We start from the raw sequence: 27,925 nt of genomic DNA on the forward strand, positions 1-27,925 counted from the left end.
AGGGTTTATTACGCATGCTCCGACTACTGTAGTCCTTTTCATCCGCCCCTTTATTACAGTGCATAGCAGAGACAGAAACCCCAGAATCGTGGCTGAATATCCGAGGTTGATGCGATACGATAAAGGAAGGCTGAGAAATGTCTGGGCTGGGAGTAGTTTACCAAGCGAATAATCTGGCAGCATTTGGGATGGTGTGTGCATTTTCATGACCGTTTACATTTATTTCGTTTAAATAAAATGCCTCTCTACCATTTGGCTTCATTTTTCTATTGTTAACGTTTTTTATGGGTTGTAGCCTCACGCGCCTGCGCCCAGTTCCAATAATCTTATTGTGGAAATGGTGAATCAGGATTTATGAATATCTATTTTGCAATTTTCGCCTTCATGGCACCTGTTGTTATTGTTATGATAACGGTAGGGGTATCATTCACCGAAGGAGGCACAGTCGGATTGAACGCTCACTTCTTCAATGATGGACGCTCTGGTTCGTATTAGTATGACTAGCCTGTGTGTGGTTGTGTCAGTGTATTGTTTGTGTTTACATGTTTTGTTGTTTCCCCGTTGTAGTCTCCTAATAGCCTAGGCCCTAGGACATTTTATAGGTTAATGATGCAGACAGTAAGCTAACTATTTATTTTCAGGTGTCTGATTCGCCCCAATTTGCACCTGTCCGACCACTCTTATTTCATAATAATAAATTTAACAGGGCTCATTGTCACACATTAATATTTAGAAAAAAAAGTGATGTAGGCCTATCTATAGCATACGAAAATATATATATTCCTATTCCACCCCATTCATCTACCTGGTCATGAATTCGTTATGTTGGCTAATAGTCTTCAACGTAGACCAAAAGGAAACAGAAAGGCCTATTTATGTTTTAAATAACACTGTAGCCTTTACCATAATTTCCCATTAAATTCACCTGTAAATATGTGGATGCCTAAATGTATTGAATCACTCATAGGCCTATTAGAGGCGTTACCCATTTTGGTGCACATTTTTTTTAGAACTATAAGGTGCGCTATAATGACCTGGTGATTTTTTTGTGGACAACAAACATGCGTTAAAGATGTAGACCCTATGCTTATTCGAATGCAACACTTGACACGCTGGAAACAAACAAAGAAGCCGTCCAAATAAAATGCCACACGTTTTGTGCGAGCTTGTAGGATGTGCAGGTACCAGGGATGCTTGTTACCATGGAGACGGGATGCAGGCACGCGGTGCGGTCTTGTGCTGCATAGGGGGAGATCAAATAAAAACGAGGGTACCTAAGATCGCACAGCGCATAGGCTATTGTAGTTTTCAACAAAGAGAACAATGAAAGACTGACAATCACTTTTTAAGCACTATATCAACAGGAATTAAAAGGTCGTCTTTAAAATAATTAACATCTCACAAATCTCCCATGTCACACCTCCTTGTAGTTGGGCAGAAATCCCCCCGCTTTCAGTTTCTAGTGTCATCTCTCCGAGAGCACCGCTCCGATTATCGTGGAAGAAACATTCCTATCATGGCGCCTAGATTCCAGCTGAAGGTAAGAATTGCGCTGTATCACAACGCGTGTTCTGGAAACCAAGCCGGTGACAGATATTGCATTGCGAAGCAATTTGGGCTTTTAACATGGAATGCAGGTCCTATGTGGACAAATCATTTGTAGACGTCAGTGGATTGTAGCCAGTGTAGCATAACCTGGCTAGCATATTGCTCGAGTAGAACAAGAAAGAACAGGACGGAGTTGACATTGGTGAATGACATAGAGACAGTGTGACTCAAACCATATCGTGCTGGTAAATTATAAATGATCTTTCTTTGACCTTCAGATCTGCGTGTTTTATGATGTGATGTGATGTGTGTGTGTGAAGGGCTTGGCTTCTTATACATTATATTAAAAAGATAACTTTGGTGCATTTTCACAAAAGCACAAAAATTTAAATCTAAACAGATCATGTTTCAAAACTCGAATCAATTTTTTTTATTGACCAAGTACAACAAACGAATTCACAGTCACTTGTTCACTGCAACAAATCACTCTAATCACTCAATTTGGATGCATTTTCAATTTAATTATCTGCTTTTCAAAATGCAACATTCACTTTAAGCCTACATTTGATATGATATTCTTATAATTTGTTAACACTACAATTCATTATCACTTAATCAAACTGCTCATAACTTAATTACTGAACTAAACTGATGTAGTGCCTAGTTAACATATAAAGGCAAGGGAAAACGAAATCATACTGTATATGGATGTGATCATTCTCCAGAAGCCAGTGTGCTTCAATAGGACAATGTGGAAAGAGTTACTTTTATGTGCTACCATTTGGAAGTGCAGAGTACATAGTGCAGAGTACAATGCACTGCTGAAATACCTGTATATAACAATATATTCCACTCATTATCTGAATTTCATTGATACACTCACTGTAAGCTGATTCATTTTGTTGAGCAGAGAGATAGGAGATACTGTATAGAAACACATAGAAAAGGTGATCATGTAAAATGTTGCAAGGGGCAGAAATGACATACAATACCATAGTACATGTGACAATAAAACATGTTATTATTATTATTATTTTTAATTATACACCATATTTCTGATGATTTGTCCTACGTTTGTACTGTATAAGGATAATGAAAACGTAAGACTGACCTTTTTCCGAACTTGCTCACAATGTGTATATTGTATTTTGCTGTTGTTTTGCTGTTGGATTAAATAGTAGTTTAAATAACTAAGTGGCGAACCTGTCATTATCTGATACATTGGTGATTTTGCATGAATGACTCAGGTGTGAAAGATATGTGCAACCCCAATGAATGCACAATCAAAAGTTCTTTAAAAAGATAGGGGCCATTACAAGTGTTATCAGTTTAGAGTTTTGTACTTAGAGTTTTGAAAATAGACCACTTACAGTGCATTTGGAAAGTATTCAGACCTCTTGACTTTTTCCACATTTTGTTTTTCTAAAATAGATTAAATAAACATGTTTTCCCTCATCAATCTACACACAATACCCTATAATTACTTTTTTTGCAAATGTGTTAAAAACAAACAGCAATACCTTATTTACACAAGTATTCAGACTCTTTGGTATATGAGACTCGAAATTGAGTTCAGGTGCATCCTGTTTCCATTGATCATCCTTGATGTTTCTGCAACTTGATTGGAGTCCACCTGTGGTAAATTCAATTGATTGGACATGATTTGGAAAGGCACATACCTGTCTATATAAGGTCCCACAGTTGACAGTGCAAGTCAGAGCAAAAACCAAGCCATGAGGTTGAAGGAATTGTCCGTAGAGCTCAGAGACAGGCACAGATCTGGGGAATAGTACCAAAAAAATGTCTGCAGCATTGAAGGTCCCCAAGAACATAGTGGCCTCCATCATTCTTAAATGGAAGAAGTTTGGAAACATCAAGACTCTTCCTATAGCTGGCCATCTGGCCAAACTGAGAAATTAGGGGAGAAGGGCCTTGGTCAGGGAGGTGACCAAGAACCCGATGGTCACTTTGGTAGAGCTCCAGAGTTCCTCTGTGGAGATGGGAGAACCTCCTAGAAGGACAAAAATCTCTGCAGCACACCACTAATCAGGCCTTTATGGTAGAGTGGCCAGACAGAAGCCACTCCTCAGTAAAAGCCACATGACAGCCCACTTGGAGTTTGCCAGAGGCACCTAAAAGACTCTCAGACCATGAGAAACAAGATTTTTTGGTCTGATGAAACCAAGAATGGACTATTTGGCCTGAATGCCAAGCGTCACGTCGGGAGGAAACTGGGACCATCCCTACAGTGAAGCATGGTGATGGCAGCATCATGCTGTGGGGATGTTTTTCAATGACAGGGACTGGAAGACTAGTCAGGTTTGAGGGAAAGATGAACAGAACAAAGTATTGGAAGATCCTTGATGAAACCTGCTCCAGAGCACTCATGACCTCAGACTGGGGCAAAGGTTCACCTTCCAACAGGACAACAACCCTAAGTACACAGCCAAGACAACTTGTGAGTGGATTCAGGACAAGTCTCTAAATGTCCTTAAGTGGCCCAGTCAGAGCCCAGGCTTGAACCTGATCTAACATTTCTGGAGAGACCTGAAAATAGCTGTGCAGCGACGCTCCCCATCCAGCCTGACAGAGCTTGAGAGGATCTGCAGAGAAGAATGGGTGAAACTGCCCAAATGCAGGTGTGCCAAGCTTGTAGCGTCATACCCCAGAAGACTTGAGTCTGTAATCGCTGCAAAAGGTGCTTTAAACAAAGTACTGATAAAGAATCTGAATACTTATGTAAATGTAATATTTGTAATAAGTTTTTATTTTTAATAAATATGACAAAATGTCTAAAAACCTGTTTTGCTTTGTCATTATGGGGTATTGTGTGTAGATTGATGAGGGGGAACAAATGTATTCAATTTTAGAATAAGGATGTAACGTAACAAAATGTCAAGGGGTCTGAATACTTTCTGAATGAAACTGTCAGAACAACAGATTTGTACCTTGTCAGCTCAGGGATTTGAACTTGCAACCTTCTGGTTACTAGTCCAATGCTCTAACCACTAGGCTACCCTGATGCATCAGTTAGGTTACTGATTCTGCTACAGTTGACATGGTGATTTTATTAATTCATTAATTCATTTCCTTCACTTAAAGTAGGAATGCTGATCTAGGATCAGGTCCCCCCTGTCCATGTAATCTTACTCATTATGATCTGTTTTAGCAATTGGGGGACAACTTCTGGTGAAACTGGAGGGCGCTCAATTCAAATAAATAATCAGAAAAATTATGGATGTTCTTGTTAATCTAACTGCAGTAGCTATTACAGCGAAAACATGCCATGCTATTGTTTGAGAACGGCGCTCCATATCAAAATATTTTTCCACCGGCACAGGTTTTATACATTCACAAATAGCGATCAAATATTCACTTACTTTTTGAAAATCTTCCTCTGATTTGTCATCCAAAGGGTCCCAGCTATAACATGTAGTGTCATTTCGTGAGATGAAATCCTTCTTTATATCCCAAAAAGTCAGTTTAGTCGGCGCCATTGATTTGAATAGTCCACTCGTTCAACATGCAGATAAAGGAATCCGAAAACGCCTCAGATACCCTAAAATGTAATCAAACTATAATGTTTCTTACGGAAAGAAGTATGTTCAATAGGTAACCGATTCTAGCAGGTGCGTCCTATCTTCATTGCGCTCGCAAACACGAATTTCCAAGACTGTGTTCCTGTACTAAAACTGACATTTCTTATTCGTTTATGAAGTTACAAGCCTGAAACCTTGAACATAGACTGCTGACACCCTGTGGAAGCCATAGAAATTGGCTTGGCTAATTTTGGCTTATTTCCAAAATGACCTTATACTTGCCATTCTAAGAGGATGCTTTTATGTCTCTCTCTCAAAAACAGTTCAGGTTGTTTTTTGTTTGGATTTTCTCCTACCTTATCTATTGTGTTATATTCTCCTACATTATTTTAAAATTTCTACAAACTTCAAAGTGTTTTCTTTCCAATGGTACCAATTATATGCATATCCTGGCTTCAGGGCCTGAGCAACAGGCAGTTCACTTTGGGCACGTCATTCAGACAGGACGTGGAGAAAAAAAGGGGCCTAGCCCTAAGAAGTTTTTAACCCTAAACCTAACCCTAGCTCCTAACCCTAACTCCTAACCCTAACATTCCCTTGAATATCAAAGTAAAAGTGACCCATGAATATCAAAGTGACCGGTGATTTACAGTAGCGAGTGCACATATTCTCATAGTTTTTTGGACTGGTCCCCCATGGGAATCAAATCCACAACCCTTGCATTGCAAGCACCATGTGCTACCAACTGAGCCACACAGGACCCCTACCTCTGTGATTCATTGCCTCTCCACCTCTCCCTCCTCCCCAGTCTAACGTGAAGAGCATGGAGTGCGAGCTGCATTGCCCAGTGTGTAAGGAGATCGTCAAGCAGCCCGTGGTCCTGCCATGTCAGCACAGCGTCTGCCTGATGTGTGCCTCAGAGGTCCTGGTTCAAAATGGCTACCCTCCTCCGGAGCTGCCACCCGAGCCCAACTCTCCTGCCTCCACCCCCAACACCCGCTCTCCCCGCCAGGCACGCAGGCCCATGCCCAGCAAGGCCGACCATCGACCCATCGACCGCGTGCTACGTTCAGGTAATGTGTGTGTGTTTGTGTAAATGTGTGTTTGCACGTGAGAGAGAGTGTGTGCGTGTATGTGTCTTTTAGATTCAATGTCAAGTGACGATTAATAGGACTAGTCTGGGGATGCGTTGGGAATACACAAGTCATTCTCTCTTTCTCTCTATTTCCTCCACTACCCATCCCTCTCTCCTCATCCCATTGACTGACTTCTCCCCCTCTGTCACCCTTTGTCCAGGATTTGGGACGTATCCGTCGCCGGGGCGACGGCGTAAGGAACCGCCCCCCGCGTTGTTGTTTCCGTGCCCGCCCTGTGGGAGAGAGGTAGAGCTGGGAGAGAAGGGCCTGACTGACTGCCTGCGTAACCTCACCTTGGAGCGCATTGTAGAGAGGTAACACACACACACACACTTACATTTATACACGCAAGTACGCACACATGCACTATGCACAGGTCTTGGTCTTGTGAGATGTTACTGAAAAGACACATACATTTTATGTGATCCCATGTGATCTTATGTGAAGTTAATGTAATAACCTGTAAAACAACATGTGATAACATGAAACTACATATGTGAAAACACGTGATCACATGTAAAGTGTTCCATGAACCCATTTTCACATGATTTTCATGTGAAATTTCACATGAAATAATGTGATTTGCCACTTGTGAAATCTTGTTTTTTCTGTAAGGAACGATGTAGCCCTGCCTTAGGGCTGGGTGGTATACCGTATTTTGATGCACAGACTGGTTTGGGTTTTTACTTTACCTTCTATAACGGATATTGAATGTTTGGTTTGTTAAATGTTATACACCATGTGTAACGTTAATTTTTATAGTCATCTCTCTCCATGCTGCTTTCCACACAGACCTAGCCCCTCACCCTGTCACTCAAGGAGCTCATTTGTTGTTTCTCGACCACGAGACACTTGCGTTCAGTGGTCAATGCAGCACATGCAACAATGATGACAACGATGCTGGTTTCACTTTGCTTCTTAATATAAATCCACTAGCTTTCTATAATTACACTATTAGTTTGTGTTTCTTACATCTGCAAATGGCTAGTTTGTCTTTTCTTAGCAGGTTGGGCCTAAATTGCCACTAATGCTAATTGCTAGTTAGCTGGCTAGCTAATACATGTACTGAGTCAGAGCAAATGTAACTAGCTATACAGCCTGATAATACCAGGGATGGTGCGACCTAAATCAGCATGTCGTTTGTGCAACAGCATCTTCTAAATCCAAGAGGAATATGCGAAGCATGTACATGTTAGCTACATGAAGTATCTAGGAGAAAACATAACCAAAGGTTGTAGGGTCCCCTATGAAACACTGACCATCACTTTGGTTCCTACCCTGTCACAATAACTCCTCCCTGGCATTTTTATTCGTTGTCATGTCGAACAACACTGTATTCAAAGTGCCCACTATTATAGTCTAACTATGGAATTAGAATAATCATTCTATTTCCATTATTCCAACAGTTCAGCCAAATGGTTTGCTCTAAATCGCAACTGCAACATTTTATTTAAAATTGTTTGCCCATATCGTACAGCCCTACGTGGCAGTGTGGAAATGATCTCAAATGAGTGCAGGAAATGCAGAAATTTATGAAAATGCTGAAAATTATTTTTGTTTTAAGTTGAATTGAACAGTATAAAACAATCAGAAGGGAGAAAGACTCATTGAAATTGCTTAGAATGTATGTGTTGCCATCTTATGGTAACACACTTCTCGTAAAGCAAATTTAGAACTTTTATCATTCAAAAACATAAAATACCTTGATACTGTATGATATTTTGGCCATATTGCCAAGCCTCACCCTGCCTGCAAAATCAGTGTCACCGTCGGGAAGGAATTTCCTCTTGGTCTGTTGAAGACGACAGTTTTCCAGTCGGTTCAGATCTCACCCGTGACACACACACACACACACACACACACACACACACACACACACACACACACACACACACACACACACACACACACACACACACACACACACAGTGAGAGAATGTGTCCAAGTACTGCTTTCCAAATAGCACCCTCGTCAAAAATAGTGTGGGTCCTGGTCAAAAGTAGTGCACTATATAGGGAATAGGGTGCCACTCTTGTTAATCAGCATGGAGCTGACCTAGAGAGGAAATTAGCAGAGCTCCCAGACTGCAACACACTGCAGCAACCTACTGTAGCAGAAAGACACTGTACTTCCACTGGACTATTGCAGTGTAACTGCTAAAAGCTTATTTTCCCCATGTAGAGTAACCTCTTTTATGTTATTTATCACCCGGTCTACCCATCCCCTCTCTCTCTTGGCCCTGTTCTCTCCATCCATCATTCTTATTTTTGTCTCTCTTTCTTTCGCCTTTTCCAACCTCGCCCACCCCCTATCTACTACTATCCTGCCCTAATTCGCCCATGCTCTCTCTAGCTCTCTCTCTCTCTCCCCTACCCTCCTTCCTTTAATCATTCCCCTCTATCTTTCTCTCCCCCCTCTCTTAGGTACAGACACACAGTGAGCCTGGGCAGTGTGGCTGTGATGTGTCAGTTCTGCAAGCCTCCCCAGTCCCTGGAGGCCACTAAGGGCTGCGCCGACTGCCAAGCCAGCTTCTGTAACGAGTGTTTCAAGCTCTACCACCCCTGGGGGACTCCTCGCGCCCAGCACGAACACGTCCAGCCCACCCTCAACTTCAGGCCCAAGGTGAGGCCTGCCTCTCTCTCATCCCTCTCTCAAACCTCTCTTCTCTCCTTTCTCACCCCTCTTGTCTCTCCTCCTCCAGGTTCTGTCGTGTCCGGAGCATGACCAGGAGCGTCTGCACTTCTACTGTAGGACGTGCCAGCGGCTGCTGTGCCCGCTCTGCAAGCTGCGCCGAGTCCACGCTGGGCACAAGGTGGCGCCAGTCGCCCAGGCATACCAGACACTCAAGGTAGGCATCCGGATGCAATAGCTTAATTGGTTGTAGCATGGTTCCTGCATTGGCCTTTTACTGTGGAATTGACTGGATAATGTATGTAATACCTGAGCTGCTTTGAATAAAAGTACCTAAATGGCAATATTGTTATAATCAATTGCATTAGTGGATATCACACGCAATGGGGATTGGCCCTCAATGGTTGGTCGTTAGTCTAGTAGTACAGTGCATGACAGAAAAGGGGTAAGTCGCCATTGAACTGTGGGTTTAGATCATCCAGTGTGTAAGAGATGAGTACAGTTCAAATGTAGGGTAATACAGAGCTACTGATGTGCATTAGGATTAAGTCTGGTCAGGGCCTTAACTCTTTGTTTATTTGACAGGACAAGATTACCAAGGAGATGAACTACATTCTGTCCAACCAGGAGACAGTGCTGGGCCAGATCTCACAGCTGGAGAGTGCCACCACTCAGACAGAGGTAACTAAATAATACTGCAGTCTGCAGAGATCCAGAAATAACCCACCAGAGGGGTATACCACAAAGCAGGGCTAACTTTGATAAACAACCAGAAATAACTTTTTATTAATTAAGAAAGTTTACCTTAGATATGTGTTTTTGGATGTTGAGTCAATTAGACCAAGTTTTCTTTTGTAAAAAAAAAAGCCAATTCATATGAGCTTCACTGTGCGGACAATAATATATAATAATATTTAAGCAAGTTAGCTGGCTAATTTATTGATGCTACTGACCACACCACCATAGACAGCATTGTTTACCACAGTAGACATCATATGCTCATGTACAGTGGGGGAAAAAAGTATTTAGTCAGCCACCAATTGTGCAAGTTCTCCCACTTAAAAAGATGAGAGAGGCCTGTAATTTTAATCATAGGTTTTAATGAATTTATTTGCAAATTATGGTGGAAAATAAGTATTTGGTCAATAACAAAAGTTTATCTCAATACTTTGTTATATACCCTTTGTTGGCAATGACAGAGGTCAAACGTTTTCTGTAAGTCTTCACAAGGTTTTCACACACTGTTGCTGGTATTTTGGCCCATTCCTCCATGCAGATCTCCTCTAGAGCAGTGATGTTTTGGGGCTGTTGCTGGGCAACACGGACTTTCAACTCCCTCCAAAGATTTTCTATGGGGTTGAGATCTGGAGACTGGCTAGGCCACTCCAGGACCTTGAAATGCTTCTTACGAAGCCACTCCTTCGTTGCCCGGGCGGTGTGTTTGGGATCATTGTCATGCTGAAAGACCCAGCCACGTTTCATCTTCAATGCCCTTGCTGATGGAAGGAGGTTTTCACTCAACATCTCACGATACATGGCCCCATTCATTCTTTCCTTTACACGGATCAGTCGTCCTGGTCCCTTTGCAGAAAAACAGCCCCAAAGCATGATGTTTCCACCCCCATGCTTCACAGTAGGTATGGTGTTCTTTGGATGCAACTCAGCATTCTTTGTTCTCCAAACACGACGAGTTGAGTTTTTACCAAAAAGTAATATTTTGGTTTCATCTGACCATATGACATTCTCCCAATCTTCTTCTGGACCATCCAAATGCTCTCTAGCAAACTCTAGACGGGCCTGGACATGTACTGGCTTAAGCAAGGGGACACGTCTGGTAGTGCAGGATTTGAGTCCCTGGGGGCGTAGTGTGTTACTGATGGTAGGCTTTGTTACTTTGGTCCCAGCTCTCTGCATGTCATTCACTAGGTCCCCCCGTGTGGTTCTGGGATTTGTGCTCACCGTTCTTGTGATCATTTTGACCCCATGGGGTGAGATCTTGCGTGGAGCCCCAGATCGAGGGAGATTATCAGTGGTCTTGTATGTCTTCCATTTCCTAATAATTGCTCCCACAGTTGATTTCTTCAAACCAATCTGCTTACCTATTGCAGATTCAGTCTTCCCAGCCTGGTGCAGGTCTACAATTTTGTTTCTGGTGTTCTTTGACAGCTCTTTGGTCTTGGCCATAGTGGAGTTTGGAGTGTGACTGTTTGAGGTTGTGGACATGTGTCTTTTATACTGATAATAAGTTCAAACAGGTGCCATTAATACAGGTAACAAGTGGAGGACAGAGGAGTCTCTTAAAGAAGAAGTTACAGGTCTGTGAGAGCCAGAAATATTTCTTGTTTGTAGGTGACCAAATACTTATTTTCCACCATAAATAGCAAATAAATTCATTTAAAAATCCTACAATGTTATTTTCTGGATATTTTTCTTCTCATTTTGTCTGTCATAGTTGAAGTGCACCTATGATGAAAATTACAGGCCTCTCTCATCTTTTTAAGTGGGAGAACTTGCACAATTGGTGGCTGACTAAATACTTTTTTGCCCCACTGTAGCTCTATGGTCCTAATCTGTGTGTTGCTGTCTAATACATCATCTCTGTGGTCCTCCTAACCTCCCTGTGTGTTGCTGTCTGACTGTTGAACAGCGTAGCCAGGCTTAACCACAGAATGAAATAGAACACTATCCTGGAATAATATTGATTGAAATACATTATATCTCTACGGTCCTACTCCTGTGTGTTGCTGTCTGTCCACAGGCGAACAGTGTAGCGGCACGTGAGCAGCTGTCTCAGAGCGTGAGAGACCTGACCGCCCTCCTCGCTGAGCGCCACGCCTCATTGTCTCAGGCCCTGGAGGGGGCACGGCAGAGGCGGGGCGAGGCGTTGGCGGGCCAGGTGGCGGAGAGGCGGAGCCTGCTAGAGCATGCAGGCCTCATGGCGTTCTCCCAAGAGCTGCTGAAGGAGACGGACCCGCCCTGCTTCGTCCAGGCAGCGCGCCAGACACACAGCAGGTACTTTACACACAACAGGTCTGACTGGCTGGGCAGCAGACAGCGTGGAAGCTTATACAATTAGCACCCTATTCCCCATAGAGCTCTGATCCAAATTAGTGCACTGTAGGGAATAGGGTTCTATTTTGGACGAATACCCAGGGCTCTTTAACACCCTAGTTTTGTTGATTTTTCTGTTTGTTTCTTTCTTTGTTTCTTTGTTTGTTTCTCTGTTCTCTTATTGTTCTATTTTCTCTCACCCAGTCCTTCAATCAATGTCTATTGTCTATTCTTCTTTCCCTCTTGTGTATGCTTTCACTGCTCATCCCACGGCATCAGCAAAATGACAAATGGCCACAAGAGGGAGCCAGTAGACCTGTTTGTGAAAGAGAACGTGGCGTGGATTTGGCGATGGTGTTCTGTGTCGTTGTGCTCCAACCAGTGTTCACTGTTTCCAATGATGGCTTGTTAGACTGACACGGGATTAGTGGCATGAGACATGTAGTTATACAGGTAGACAGTAGACTGCTACAGTATGTAGTCTCATTAATCTACAGTATCTATAATCTCTCGTGGACAGGTCTATGTAAACACAACTGGTACCATAGAATCTGTAGGGAATGGAATGGGTTGCGTGGGATAACAAGCAGTGGTAGTTCCGGTGTTTGGGTTTTTTGTAACTGGTCATTTGGTCAAATCACGATTTCGCAGGTATTAGCATCTTTTGGAATTCGGAAGGGGAGGGGGCATTCGGCCCGTAACTTGCAAAGAGAGACGTTGGAGCTCCTCGTTCCGGTTCTGCCCCTTATTCTAGCGTCTCTTAGTCCCTTCTCTTAACATGCATGGACCCAAAATGTAATCAAGCAGCTGACCAATTACGTGAGACTTTAGTTCTGGATTAACCAAGATTAATCTATCTGTTATCAATTAAAGTTACTCTAATTGCGTATTACCCTAATAATAAAGTGGTTAAGTCTGCGTAGTGCATACCTCCCTCCTCGGACTTGTTATCTACTCCCAAACAACTATTCTAAAAGTCTCTTCCCCCCCCTCTCTCCCCCTCCTCACTCTCCAAGGTTATCCACGTCCATCGAGGGGCTGCAGTGTTTCTCTCTGGCTGCTGATCCCTCCTTCAGACACTTCCAGCTGGACGTCTCCAAAGAGCTCAAACTCCTCACAAACCTGCAGTTCATCCAGGGTGAGACAGAGGAGAGGATAAATGAGGGGATAGGGGGCTAGGGAGAGGTAGAGGGATAGAGCCAGCCAGAGAGAGAGGAGGATAAAGGAGGAGGCTAGGGAGACATTGAGGGTAGAGTCAGTCAGAGAGAGCGGAGGATGGAGGATAAAGGAGGAGGCTAGGGAGACGTAGAGGGATGGAGTCAGTCAGAGAGAGCGGAGGATAGAGGATAAAGGAGGAGGCTAGGGAGACGTAGAGGGATGGAGTCAGTCAGAGAGAGCGGAGGATGGAGGAGAGGGCTATAGAGACATAAAGGAATAGTCAAACAGAGAGCAGGGTTAGAGCCAGAGTATTGAAAAAGGGATTTAGGAGGCAAAAGAGAGGATATAAGAGAAATGACATACTACAGAATACAATCATGTAACATTTTGGTGGTAATTCAATTTAAAGGTAGACTCAGCAAGATGAAATAAATGCACAAGATAAACAGCAGAGTGGGTCAATTTCCGCAACAACTAAGAGCGTTAAAGCGCAAGGTTAAACTTGTCCTGTAGCTATCACATTGTAGAAGTGTGAAGCGCACCCGTGCACATGCGCAGATACTCTGTGTGGCTGTGTGAGAGCAAAGTGTTGCATCGCGCTCATCTGAATATCTGCGGTGCTGCTCATGGCAACATCATCTCGATGAGTCTGCCATTAATTATGTCGTTTTACTGAATCATACTGTATCTTCAACTATGCATTAGCAAACTGTAGTGAACATTTGGTAGTATTGCATATGTAATCAAGCCAGAGAGTATATTTTTGTATCCAACATCTGACTGACAGCTGTAATGTTTTTTCCCATCAGCCCCTCTGGCCCCTGTTATTGACACCCAAAAGACCCTGGCCTATGACCAGCTCTTCCTGTGTTGGCGGCTGCCTCAGGAATCCGCCCCCGCCTGGCACTTCTCTGTGGAGTTTCGTCGCCGGGGGGTGGTGCCAGGAGGCGGAGCCAGGGGTGGTATCCAAGGGCGATTGGCTGCGGCCCGCTGGGGCTGGCAGCGGCTGGAGGAGGTGGGCGGAACCAGTGCTGTGATTGACAGGTTGGAGATGGACAGTGTGTATGTGTTGAGGGTGAGAGGCTGCAACAAGGCAGGCTTCGGGGAGTACAGTGAGGAGGTGTACCTACACACCCCGCCAGCACCAGGTGAGGTCTATACACTGTTCTATAGGTACACACACACACATGATCTCATCAGTATTGGTATAACTGATATGCATTAGAACAGTATCCATAGAGATCATCTTAATGACTAATTTCTCTATTTTTCTGCCCATTCCCATCCAACTCTCCTCCCATCCCATCTCTCTATCCAACCCCTCCTCTAAACACTGTCTTCACACATCTCTCCTCAGCTCTCTCATTCCACTCCTAGGTCCACTCTCTCAATCCACATCTTTCCCTCTGCCTGTTAATGTGAGCATCGACACTCTTTTCTCATTTTTCCTCTTGTTGCTTCGCACATATCTCTCTACTTCTTTTTACATTTATACCATGCATATCTTTTCCCCCCATCCACCCTCGTTCTCCCTCCATAATGAGATCTCAAGAGTGTGTTGATGAGGTTTGCTATTTGTTAAAAACCTGAGGCTTAACAAATGGATTTGGTTGATTGAGATCTATGCTAATGAGTCTGGGAAGTGCTGCGTGGTCAATGTCTCCCTTGGTAAATGATTCTATTCTGCTATGTTTCCCTCGTGAATATTAATAATACCAATTTAGGAAAGATGCATCTCCTTCTCCTTTGATTGACCTTCTGCTTTGACTGTTTTCTATTCATTTCTAGTTTGTTGTTGAAAGACAGTTTGACTCCCTCTCTCCTAGTCCATGTCTCCTTTTTTCATTCCAGAGGAGTTGCATGACAGTTCTTTATCCCTCTTCTCTGTTAAGCCTCTCTTCTTTCTTTGTTGCCCTGATTCTAATACAGTGCATCCGGGAAGTATTCAGACCCCTTTTCCACATTTTGTAACATTACAGCCTTATTCTAAAATGTATACAATTGTTTTTTCCCCCTCATCAATCTACACACAATACCCAAATCATGACAAAGCGAAAACAGTATTTCATTCATTTAAAAACAGAAATACCTTATTTACATGAGTATTCAGACCCTTTGATATGAGACTCAAAATTGAGCTCAGGTGCGTCCTTGATCATCCTTGAGATGTTTTCTACAACTTGATTGGGGTACCTCTGTGGTAAATTCAATTAATTGGACATGATTTGGAAAGGCACACACCAGTCTATATAAGGTCCCACAGTTGACGCTGCATGTCAGATAAAAAATCTAGCCACTAGGTCAAAGGAATTGTCCGTTGAGCTCCGAGACAGGATTGTGTCGAGGCACAGATCTGGGGAAGGGAACCAAAACATTTCTGCAGCATTGAAGGTCTCCAAGAACACAGTGGCCTCCATCATTCATAAATGGAAGAAGTTTGGAACCACCAAGACTCTTGCTAGAGCTGGCCGCCCAGCCAAACTGAGCTCTTAGGGGAGAAGGGCCTTGGTCAGGGAGGTGACCAAGAACCCAAAGGTCACTCTGACAGAGCTCCTCTGTGGAGTTGGGAGAATCTTCCAGAAGGATAACCATCTTTGCAGCACTCCACCAATCAGGCCTTTATGGTAGAGTGGCCAGATGGAAGCACTCCTCAGTAAAAGGCACAGGATAGCCTGCTTCGAGTTTAAGGATTCTCAGACCATGAGAAACAAGAATCTCTAGTCTGATGAAACCAAGATTGAACTCTTTGGCCTGAATGCCAAGCGTCACATCTGGAGGAAACCTGACACCATCCCTACAATGATGTATGGTGGTGGCAGCATGCTGTGGGGATGTTTTTCAGCAGCAGGGACTGGGAGACTAGTTAGGATCGAGGGAAAGAAGAACAGAGCAAAGTACAGAGAGATCCTTGATAAAAACCTGTTCCAAAGTGCTCAGAACCTCAGAATTGGGCAAAGGTTCACCTTCCAACAGGACAATGACTGTAAGCAAACAGCCAAGACAACGCAGGAGTGGATTTGGGACAAGTCTATGAATGTCCTTGAGTGGCCCAGCCAGAGCCTGGACTTGAACAACATCTCTGGAGAGACCTGAAAATAGCTGTGCAGAAATAAATGCTCCCCATCCAACCCGACAGAGCTTGAGAGGATCTGCAGAGAAGAATGGGAGAAACTCCTCAAATACAGGTGTGCCAAGCTTGTAGCGTCATACCCAAGAAGACGAGGCTGTAATCGCGGCCAAATGTGCTTTAACAAAGTACTGGGTAAAGAGTCTGAATACTTATGTAAATGTGATATTTCCAGGTTTTTTTTTAAATAGAAATTATCAAACAATTCTGAAAAACTGTTTTTGCTTTGTCATTATGGGGTATTGCGTGTAGATTGATGAGGGGAAAACAATTTATAAGGCTGTAATATAACAAAATGTGGAAAAGGTCAGGGTCTGAATACTTTCTGAATATACTGCATCTTACTACTCTATCCCTGTATTAGTGCTGCTCGATTAACAGAAATATCTGTTATTTTTTGTTTTTTAAACAACTAATTGACCGACATCGGTTCAATTATTTTGAATTCCACTTTGTTCTGTTTTGTTCTGTGAGCTCAATGTGCGGTTTCTGTATAGATAACTCAGATCAAGCCTGAACTGTGCGATGTAGTAGGGAGTTTTAGTTTTCAACAGGCAAATATTCTACATTGTTTAGCGCAGAAAACCTGATAATTAACTACAATGACCATAATCCATTGCGTGCCCGCTTGAACTTGTCTGGTCTGTGCGGAGCAGACACAGAGACTGAAACAAGAGAGAACGTGCAATGAAGAGGAACAGAAAGCAGTTTCTTCACGAGCCTGTAAATACATGCTCTAAGTGATTGATTGTTGGTATTGAGCCGTCATAAAAGTATGCCTTATTTACCTTGAAAAATGACTAAAATAGTGATTCTCTCAGACAGCATAGGCAGCAGCTCTACATAATCAGCCCACATAATGCACATTGCATTTCATGTCAATTTCTTTTATCGAAATCAAAATAAAAAAGTGACTATTTTTGAATAATCGAACCAACCTCAAAAAGCACTAATTGCTCAGCACTACCCTGTATTTACCTCCTCTGTGCCCTTATCGTCTTCCCTCCCTCTCTCCTACTTCACTTCTCTACTCTATCTCATCAAAACCCACCTCTTCCCTCCTTCCTACTTATGCACTCCTCCTTCCACCCTCCCTCTTTCTTTCCCCCTTTCCATCTCCCTATCCTCCCCTGGCCTCCTCTCTCTCAGTGTTAAATTTCTACCTGGACTCTCGCTGGGGTCTCCATGCCGACCGGCTGGTGGTGAGTAAGGAGCAGCGCTGTGCCCGGAGTGTTCCCGGCCTGTCCCTGATGCAGGCCGCCGACCGAGCGCTCACTTCCTGTCACCTGACTGCAGACCTCCTGGTAGGCGACGTGGCCATCACCCAGGGCAGGCACTACTGGGCATGCTCAGTGGAGCCCGGCTCCTATCTGGTCAAAGTAAGTGGAATGACTGGGAGGAGAGTTTGTCCCAATCCCAAATCGTCCCATTAGGCCAGTGTCATATTCACCTGTGGAGATCTGAGAGGATTTGCCCTCTGCTAGGTGGAAGTTAACCCGTATTGCTTATACCAATCAAATCCTTTCAAATCTCCACAGGTGCATAGGGCAGGGATCAGCAACTAGATTCAGCCGTAGGCAGAGTTTTTCTTGTCTTGTGCGGATGGTTGGGGGGCCGGATCATAGTTACAAATCATTTGACTGCAAATTGATCTGCAAGAAGCCCAAACAGATACTAAAACATAACCATTTCAAACCTTACTTACATTTGTATATTGATTCCACATTGACTATGTACCGGTACCCCCTGTATATAGCCCCACTATTGTTATTTACTTCTGCTCTTTAATTATTTGTTATTCTTATCTCTTACTTTCTGGGGGGTATTTTCTTAAACTGCATTGCTGGTTAATTAAGGGCTTGTAAGTAAGCATTTCACTGTAAGGTCTACCTACACCTGTTGTATTCGGCGCATGTGACAAATAACATTTGATTTGATTTTGATATGATCACGTCTCTCTGGTATGCATGAAAATAGTTGGGAACAGATTTCTTAAATGAAAATCACTTGGAGCTGATATCCTGGATTTTTTACAGTCTTATGTTCAACAATGAAAATCCCCCCCACACACACACAAAAAAATCTCTATATATATTTATAAATAAAAATCTCAAAACGTATAAATAAAACCATTTGGCCCGTGGGCCGCCAGTTGGGAAACCCTTAGAGGACGATTTAGAATGGGCCCTTACTGTGTTGTATGGTGTGTATTTATGTGTTTTTTTTGTATATATACACAAAACTATATACAAAATACTATATACAAAAACGTGTATGAAAATGTATGTGTGAAATTATTGGCACCTTTGATGAGCAAGAAAATGCTGAGCTATATTGTATGCTACAAAAGAAAATCTGGAAACTATATTATTTTATACTAATATAATTGCTCGGAGAAAGAGATTGTTTAACAAGTAATATTTCTTTTTTTCTCAAAAAGATAATGATAAAAATTATTATGCACCCCTGTTTTCAATAAATTTCAATATCTCAGCTTGTGAAGATAGCACTGTGCTTAAAATGTTTTATGAGATTGGAGAACTATTGGACTGGAGGGATTTTAGTCCATTATCTTTTGTCTGCGCTTATGGACTGCCCTCTTCAATTTGAACCACAGGTATTCAATGGGGTTCAAGTCTGGAGTAGAGGTCTTCACGGGTCCAACTTTTGGACCCCTTCTGAAATGAACCTGGGGCTTTTCCACCCGGAACCGACATGCAAAAATAAATTTTTATAATAGTGACCCGTTCCGAACGAACCCGAGGACCACTAGACCCGTTCCGTATAGACCTGGTCAGATCCAAACCCTGTCCGATCCGAATGAGGGAAGCAGAAAAGTCACTTTTTAAGCTACTTCATTAACCAGAGCTGATAAAGCGCTAGGGAGAGGGAGAGAGATGTCCACTCTAGCAGGTGGGGAGGGGCCTTGATACTGTGAGCGAGTGACTCGGGGAGCAGGCTAGGCTAATTGAGGCTGCTAGGCTAATTGAGGCTGCATGCTCTTTCTCGTCCTACAGTTACAAATAACAACAACCCCATTTAGAATATTAAGTATAGCAGCCTACCTGTTAGCTCTTGGTTATTGTAGCCTGTCCTTCACCCTAACTTTTAATTCTGTCATTTTAATTCCATCTTCCATTGATTAGATATCTCCTAACTTTTGCTACATTGAGGCTCTATGACTGTAGCCCAATTGCACTTTGATGACTTATAGTGGGCCAACAACAATAACAAGCTACACGCGCCACTCTTGAAAAGAGCAGCAGCATAAATTATACAAGGTCTCTCGCTCCTCTACTGCAGCAGTCTCTTTCGGATCTGTACAGGTCCTTTCGGAGAAGTCAGTTAAAATTACACCTTCCTTGAGAACCTTGACAATCATATCAGAGCCGACCCAGACCTGTGACAGTATCTAGAATTCTGGATCAAGACCCACTCAGATCCTGGATCGGGCCTTGGGCCCTCTCGTCTGGAGGTGTTGATTTTGATTTTGTGGTCAATTTACTATTCCTTTGTTGATTTTGATGTGTGCTTGGGGTTATTGTCTTGCTGGAACATCCCCTTGCGGCCAAGTTTCAGCCTCGTGGCAGAGGCAAGCAGGTTTTTGACTAATATACCGACACATAATCACACCAGAGAAAGTTATTTCCATCAAGACAGTACCCGAATCCAGCAGATAAAGGGGATGTACACAGTCGAAGTCAGAAGTTTACAGACACCTCAGCCAAACACATTTAAACTCAGTTTTTCACAATTCCTGACATTTAATCCTAGAAACATTCCCTGTCTTATGTCAGTTAGGATCACCACTTTATTTTAAGAATGTGAAATGTCAGAATAATAGTAGAGAGAATTATTCATTTCAGCTTTTATTTCTTTCATCACATTCCCAGTGGGTCAGAAGTTTACATACACTCAATTAGTATTTGGTAGCATTGTCTGTAAATTGTTGAACTTGGGTCAAACGTTTCGGGGAGCCTTCCATAAGCTTCTCAAAATAAGTTGGGTGAATTTTGAATTTCTTCCTGACAGAGCTGGTGTAACCAAGTCAGGTTTGTAGGTGTAGAAAAGGCCCATGGAGTTGGTGGAATAATTCTTTAATTCATTGCCACTTACTCAGCTGGGCCAGGGGCACTTTAATTAGGTCAGGTGGAAACGTCCGACAGATCTCAACTCCATAAAAGGAGGAAATTGCCATTGCCTGAGCTCACTGGTTTCTCTTCCTTAACTCCATCTGATCCAGAAGTTCTGTGCATCCATGAATCCACGTAAGTCCACCGACTCTGTTATCTTTCATCTGAACTATCTGTTGGGATCCGGAAAGTGGGCCATCAGTTATTGTTTATAGTTATTACCGTGGAGCGCGGCTTGGAGCGCACATATTGTGTAATGTGAATTGTCATTGATCACGGCCCTACGGATCCTCATAGGCCAATTATGCAATCGATATGGTTAATATGTAAGGACATTGTTTACATGAAGACAATTGAAATGAGAAACGTCATTGTTTGCTAACTGATAGACTTTGATATCAAACTAATGGGGATTATAGATTGAATAACCACTGTTTGTATTCTTTCATGATTTATGATAAATAGTTATGAGCCTAAATGACTCACGGATGATTACTATTGACTTCTAAATTAACTAGATTGTTGACTAGCCTAATTATGTTAATCATGAATGATTGCTATGATATGATCTTTGGGATGATGAATTTGATCGGATACATGTTATTTGTTTCCTTTCTATGCAGCACAGACGACCCAGTAAATATACCACTTTATGGTTAAAGGAATTCCTGCCTCAGTCTCATCCATTCCTCTGTCACCTGACACGTGACCACCTGTTCACCTTCACTGTCAGTCATCCTACTTGTCCAGCTACCCACACAGATTCCACTAATCTTTCAATGGTCCTTCGAGCTGGATGATGACTGAACCAAAGACAGGTGAAAAGGAAATGGAGGAGGAGAGGGAAGAATTGTCTCCACTGGAAGGAAGAGGAGGAGAGAGCAACTGAGGGAAGGGTCTTGGAACAAAGGAAATATCCAGGAGCTAAGCCTAAAGCAACAATGACTTCATCCTCAACCACCAGCAGCACCAGAAGAACAAGGCAAGCACCTGGTTATCTTAAGGATTATGTGGTCGAGTTTCTGACATCAAAGGGCAAGCCCATCAGAGCTAAAAGTGGTGATGGATCAACTGTACGTTTCAGCATCAACCATCCCCTCTGAGCCAAGGACCGGCTCCGCTCACCCCTTAACTAATGGGAAAACGTTGAGGCACTCTAGACAGAGTGGGAGTTCGACCAGTGCATACCCCTTTGGAAGTAGCCATGGCAGCTGCCATTCACTAGCTCTCAGCGATTCACAGACCGCTGTCCTACAAGAGAGGATACAGTTATTAGCTTTGGAGGAAATTGAGCGTCAGACTGAGGAGGAACGACAGGCTGACGAACGATGTCACCAATTGGATGTGCAGGCCCATAGAGCTCTACAGGAACTGGAATTCATTGCCAATGACCTGGCACAGCAGTGCCGGCACCGTCAAGCCAGAAGGGAATTGGAGGAGGCACGGATGGTCTCCTCCTTCCTGGAGAGGAACGAACAGCCCTCCACATGGACCTGACCACCCCTCCACATGGACCTGACCTATCTGCCTTTCTTTCCCAATCTGCCCATCTGGTACAGCATGGCACACAGTCCCCGGAGGCTCCGGGGTCAACAGCCAACATGGAGCACGGGGGACAGGCCGCTCCACCAACGCCCTCTATGCCAGTGACACAAGTTAGCATTCCTCCAGCTGGACAAAGCATCACTCCTTCGCCTTTCCGGCAAATCGTTCCTCTCGTCCAGGGCCAGGCCAGTCCTCAAACATCAGGTGGGAGCGCTCTCACCCAATTCCGGCTGTTGTCTGGGACAGTAGGGGATCTGCCCAATGAGGCCACAGTGGGCTCATCAGAAGTCCCGGGTTTATCCTTCACGCAACCAGAAGAGGGAGCGAACATTATGAAACTTCTAGTAGCCTCAGTCTATGGAATTCCCAGACCCAAACTGCCATACTTTGAGAGCGGAAAGGAGAGTGAATTTGTCCTTTTGGTGAGCCACGCCAGCTAGTCCAGAATGAACTAAACATCCTGAACATATCTCCAATCCCTGACCTCGATGCTCCAATCTGTTGGAGGAGAAGACAGGAATGAGCTGAAATATGGTTCCCACGTGGACAAGCTTCTTAGCAAACTTCCAGTGTACCTCAGAGACGGTTTCATTGAACATTGTTTGAACAAGGGCATCCTGAGAGAGGGCTCGAGAAGCACCTATGCTCTGAGACCTGGCTGCATGGTTGGAGGTGAAGGCAAAGGCAAAGAGCATCGCTCACCAGGCCCCAATCTCAGCCATAGCCACCGGGGGAAGGAAGGAGTTTGAACGCCAGGAGGGACAGAAAAGGCCAAATCCCACTACCATGTACTTAAATAGTGACGACAGGGAGGAACCCGGGAAGAAGACCCCTCAAGAGCAAGAACATCAAATTCCAGCCTTACTGCCCATATTGCAATAGTAAGGGGCACTTCCTTGGCTCATGCCCCAGGGTAAAAAAGCTCACTCAAACTCAATTGAAGGCCTGGATCACCTCAGGCGAGCGACGCTACAAGTGTTCCTGTAGCCATAAGGCGGAGACCTGCACATTGAGGAAACTCTGCAATCGCTGTAAGGAAATCCATCTCACCGTGTTGCATGATGTAATTCCCTAAACACAGAAAGAGCAGAGTATGCTCATTGTAGGAGCTGCAAAGGAGGTGTACCTCGACCAGCAGAACCGGTCTCCAAGGGTCATGTTGAAGGTGGTCAAGGTCACTCTGCAAAGTGAAGGGAGAAGCATCGATACATTCGATGTTCTAGATGATGGGTCAGAAAGAACTATCATTCTCACGGCGGCCACCCGTCAGCTTAACCTGGAGGGGACACCCGAGACCCTTAATCTCGGAACGGTGCGACATGATGTTATCTAAATGAAAGGTGCTGCTGTGACCTTTAGCATTTCACCTTCAGGGAACCGGGATGTGGCCTATAACATCACCAATGCCTTCACAGCAGATTGCTTGAATCTCCCAGAGCACTCCTGCCCGGTAAGTGTTATACAGAAACAATATCCTCATCTACTAGGATTGCCTCTTCCTAACCTGGCCAGAGTTGCGCCACTTATCCTGATTGGGTCAGACCACCCACATCTCGTCACCCCGACTGAGCCTATACGAGCTGGACCAGAAGGAGGTCCCATTGCTGTCCATACATCCTTGGGCTGTGCAAGGTCCAGCCCATCTACTTCTCTCCACCCAAGCTGTACAGTCACAGCAAGTCCTCTTCACCAGAAGCAATCCAGCTCCATCCCCCTGTGCAGCCACTGACCTCCTTCGGAATGTAGAGATGCTCTGGAAGATGGACACCTTCTCCAACCGGAAGCTACAGGAGGTCACCCGCTCGAGACATGACTGATGCATTAGACCTCCTAGAGAGGTGCACCACCACTGAACTGGATGGCGTTCAGAGGTACGCGACCCCACTGCTACGGGTGCCCAACCATCCTCCTCTGGCAACCACAACACGGGCTGTACTCCCACTACTGCGTGGAACTGAGCGACGCCTGGTGAAGAATCCTGAGCTTGCTGAAGTTCATAACCGAGAGATTCATAACCTTGTGAAGGCAGGCTATGTCACAAAAGTGACCGCTCATGGAGCGGTGTATGTATGTAAACTTAGTGTACTTAGTGTATGTAAACTTCTGATCCACTGGAATTATGTTTAAGTGAAAAAATCTGTCTGTAAACAATTGTTTGAAAAATGAATTGTGTCATTTTGCAAAACTATAGATTTTTAACAAGAAATTTGGAGTGGTTGAAAAATGAGTTTTAATGACTCCAACCTAAGTGTATGTAAACTTCCGACTTCAACCGTATATATTGCATTCGTAAAGTATTCAGACCCCTTCAAATTTATTAGAACTAAACACATTTACATAAGTACTCAGGCCCTCAATTGAACTCAGTTGCATCATGTTTCCATTGATCATCCTTGTTGTTTCTACAACTTTTTTGGAGTACACCTGTGGTAAATTCAATTGATTGGACATGATTTTGAAAGGCACACCTGTCTATATAAGGTCCCACAGTTGAGAGTGAATGTCAGAGCAAAAACCAAACCATGAGGTCGAAGGAATTGTCCGTTGAGCTCAGACAGGATTTGGTCAAGGCACCGATTTTGGGGAAGGGTTGCAAAACATTTCTGCAGATTTGAGAAGGTCCCCAAGAACATCATTCTTAAATGGAAGAAGTTTGGAACCACCGATGCTAGAACTGGCTGACCGGCCAAACTGAGCTATCGGGGGAGATTGGCCTTGGTCAGGGAAGTGACCAAGCACCCGATGGTCACTCTGACCAGAGATCCTCTGTGGAGTTGGTTGTCCTTCTGGAAGGTTCTCATCTCTGCAGCACTCTACCAATCAGGCCTTTATGGTAGAGTGGCCAGACGGAAGCCACTCTTCAGTAAAAGGCACATGACAGCCTGGTTGGAGTTTGCCGAAAGGCGACTGAAGGACTCTCAGACCATGAGAAACCGAGATTGGTTCTCTGGTCTGATGAAACCGAGATTGAACTCTTTGGCCTGAAAGCCAAGTGTCAGGTCTGGAGGAAACCAGGCACTGCTTATCACCTGGCCAATACCATCCCTACGGTGAAGCGTGGTGGCAGCATCATGCTGTGGGGATGTTTTTCAGCCGCAGCGACTGGAAGAATAGTCAGGATCGAGGGACAGGTGAATGGAACAAAGTACATAGAGATCCTTGATGAAAACCTACTCCAGAACGCTCAGGACCTCAGACTGGGGCGAGGGTTCACCTTCCAACAGGACAAGGACCCTAAGCACACAGCCAAGACAACGCAAGAGTGGCTTCGGGACAAGTCTCTGAATGTCCTTGAGTGGCCCAGCCAGAGCTCTGACTTGAACCTGATCTAACATCTCTGGAGAGACCTGAAAATATCTGTGCTGCGATGACACCCCATCAAGCCTGACAGAGCTTGAGAGGATCTGTAGAGAAGAATGGGAGAAACTCCCCAAATACAGGGGTGCCAAGCTTGTATCGTCATAACCAATACTTGAAGCTGTAATCGCTGCTAAAGGTGCTTCAACAAAGTACTGAGTAAATTGTCTGAATACTTATGTAAATCTGATCAGTTTTTTGTTTTGAATACATTTGTAAAAATGGGGTATTATGGGGTAATTTGTGTAGATTTAGTAGGGGAAAAACTATTGAATGCATTTTAGAATAAGGCTGTGCGTAACAAAATGTGGAAAAAAAGTCAAGGGGTTCGAATATGTTTACGAAATGCACCTGTAGATACATAAAAAAGCTATGTATTACTGAGTAATTGTATTAGTATACAAGAATATAATAAAAAATAAATAGCATACAATATAGTATTTTAATTATTTATTTCTACATAGTTTTGTTCATATTTTCAAGGGTGCCAGTAATTTCGTCCCCCACTGTATGTTGCTGCCCCCTTTCATTGCCTCTCTGTTCCACAGGTGGGAGTGGGCCTAGAGGCCAAACTACAGGAGTGGTTTCACCTTCCGCAAGACATGGCCAGTCCCCGGTGAGTGGTGCTGAAGGATGAGGCTATAAAGTGCAGGGTGGACAGGAAGTAGTCAATGGAAAATTGGTTGAGGAGAGACTATCAGGGCTTGTATTAAAACAAAAAAAAACATCTCAGAGTAGGAGTGCTGGTCTAGGATCAGTTTATCCTTTTACATCATAATGAATAAGATTACATGGAGAGGGGGAACAGATCAGCCTTCCTACTCTGAGACGCTTTATGTATACGGGCCCTAGTTGTGTGTGTGTGTGTATGACTCCGCACTCTCTCTATTTCCTTCTCTCTCTTCCTCTCTCTCTCTACCTCCCCCTGTAGTTATGACCCAGACAGTGGCCATGACAGTGGGGCAGAGGATTCCCTGGAATCCCCTCCCCCCTTCTCTTTCCTCACCATGGGCATGGGCAAGATCTTCCTGCCCCAGGCTCCCAACCATCACAACAACCATGGTTGCAATGGCACCAACCCCCGCCGCAACCCCACCATCGCCAACGGCAACAGCCCTGCCTCCTCGCCTACGGGCCTCACCTACCCCCTGCCTCCCAGGCTTGGGGTGTGCCTTGACTTTGAGAAGGGTCGCGTCACTTTCTACGATGCCCACTCGCTCCGTCCTCTGTGGGAAGGGCCTGTCGATTGCTCCGGCCCTGTTTGCCCGGCTTTCTTTTTTATTGGCGGAGGGGCACTACAGTTACAGGAGTTGGTGGCCTATCGGATGGCAGACCAGACTCCAGTCAGGAGGGTCACCATCCAATCACGTGTCACTAATCTGAATAACTAGGCTGCGATTAAATTTGAAACCATGGTGTAGCACGTGCTTTACATTTTAAAGGTAATTTCCAATTGAGCCGACCTCTACAGCGTTTACCCTGAATGTGATCTCTGCAAACGCAGTAACATTGCCTTTTAAACGGCGCATTGAATCTCAGCCTTAATATTAGGTGATTGATTGGACATAGAATGTAAAGTTAATTGTAAGCTATTTACTTGGCCAGAGCAAAAAGTTAGTAACCTAATTTTGTTTTTGTTTTTTTATCTCATTTGTATGAAAAAAAACTAGTTTTTATTGCAACCGATATGCAAATGTATTTAACTTTATTACATACTTTTTGGTTTACACATTTTATTTTGCCAGAAATGCTAAATTGCTTAAGTAGGGGCTGGCAATTTACACACACAGCAATTATGTAATGTCTCCTATCTTTGACGCTTGCTCTATTAACCAATTAACCACACTATACTGTATATATTTACGGTATATATGTATATATGCAAGAACATATATTTATTTTAGAAAGAACATGACTGAGAAACAGTTTGTCTGTGTGTTCATCTATGTCCAGGGTATTCAAATCTTACCCTACGAGGTCCGGACTACTGCTGGTTTTCCGTTTTACCTGATAATTAATTGCACCTACCTGGTCTCCCATGTGGAAATGACTTCGAGATCCAGAAATTAATTGGATGTTCTTAGTTTTCTGATCATGTAACAGTTCCCCCTTTCACTGTACTAAAACTATTTACACATCTACTGTACGTCTGTGTATCTCCAATGGAAAAAAATTCCTGACTGTTAGTGAAATCTTCCCACTCACTCCATCACAACCCCAACTAAAGTGAATAATCTGGTCTAAATACTGTTGTCATTGAGTAGACAGTAGATTGAGTTAGGAGGATAACATGTCATGAGGAAATACTGAAATCCAACGTTTAACTGTGTGTGTGTGTAGGAATGAGACTGCAGTTAAAATAATTCACATGTCTGATAATCATATTGACCACCATTTGCTGATTATAACTGTCTTTTAGGGAATATTTTGTATTATTTCAAAGTGTGCTTGATTGTAAGTCATGAACAGTACTTATGAATGATAAGCTTTCTAGAAATGTAGGTTGTTTCCAAAATGACACCCTATTCCATATATACTACTTTTGACAAGGCCCAAAGCTTGGTCAAAAGTAGTGCACTATTTAGGGAATAGGGTGCCATTTGGGACGCAAGCAAATGTAGACTTCACCTGCTGGCAGAATGTTTGTAAAAAATAAATTTAAAAAACAGACAAACAATTTACGCTAAATAAAGACTAAT

At 43.7% G+C, this 27,925-nt stretch overlaps 1 protein-coding gene across 3 annotated transcripts; it reads left to right on the top strand.

The window, feature by feature from the left end:
• The first annotated feature begins 69 nt into the window (after positions 1–69).
• On the top strand, positions 70–27,925 carry LOC112266631 (tripartite motif-containing protein 46-like). Of its 3 annotated transcripts, none has more exons than XM_024444296.1 (12): positions 70–484; positions 5,896–6,160; positions 6,384–6,537; positions 8,648–8,846; positions 8,926–9,072; positions 9,441–9,536; positions 11,614–11,867; positions 12,923–13,044; positions 13,874–14,212; positions 17,341–17,570; positions 25,775–25,842; positions 26,158–27,925. In XM_024444296.1, exons 1-12 carry the CDS (start codon positions 470–472, stop codon positions 26,615–26,617), a joined length of 2,349 nt encoding a protein of 782 aa, XP_024300064.1. In that variant the 5' UTR covers positions 70–469; the 3' UTR covers positions 26,618–27,925. The 3 variants fall into 3 exon arrangements, with proteins under 3 accessions (XP_024300064.1, XP_042151689.1, XP_024300063.1); XM_024444295.2 differs by lacking the exon at positions 70–484 and adding an exon at positions 1,379–1,540; XM_042295755.1 differs by lacking the exons at positions 70–484; positions 25,775–25,842; positions 26,158–27,925 and adding exons at positions 1,371–1,540; positions 14,422–14,482 and having other exon boundaries at positions 17,341–17,473.

Source organism: Oncorhynchus tshawytscha, linkage group LG13 (genome assembly GCF_018296145.1).
Source record: "Oncorhynchus tshawytscha isolate Ot180627B linkage group LG13, Otsh_v2.0, whole genome shotgun sequence".
NCBI lineage: Eukaryota > Metazoa > Chordata > Actinopteri > Salmoniformes > Salmonidae > Oncorhynchus > Oncorhynchus tshawytscha.

Coding starts and splice junctions, on each gene's coding strand:
- LOC112266631 (XM_024444295.2), top strand. CDS start 1,412: ATGTCACACCTCCTTGTAGTTGGGCAGAAATCCCCCCGCTTTCAGTTT. Junction 9,073..9,440: donor AGGCATACCAGACACTCAAG/GTAGGCATCCGG, acceptor TTTATTTGACAG/GACAAGATTACCAAGGAGAT. Junction 14,213..17,340: donor ACACACCCCGCCAGCACCAG/GTGAGGTCTATA, acceptor CCTCTCTCTCAG/TGTTAAATTTCTACCTGGAC.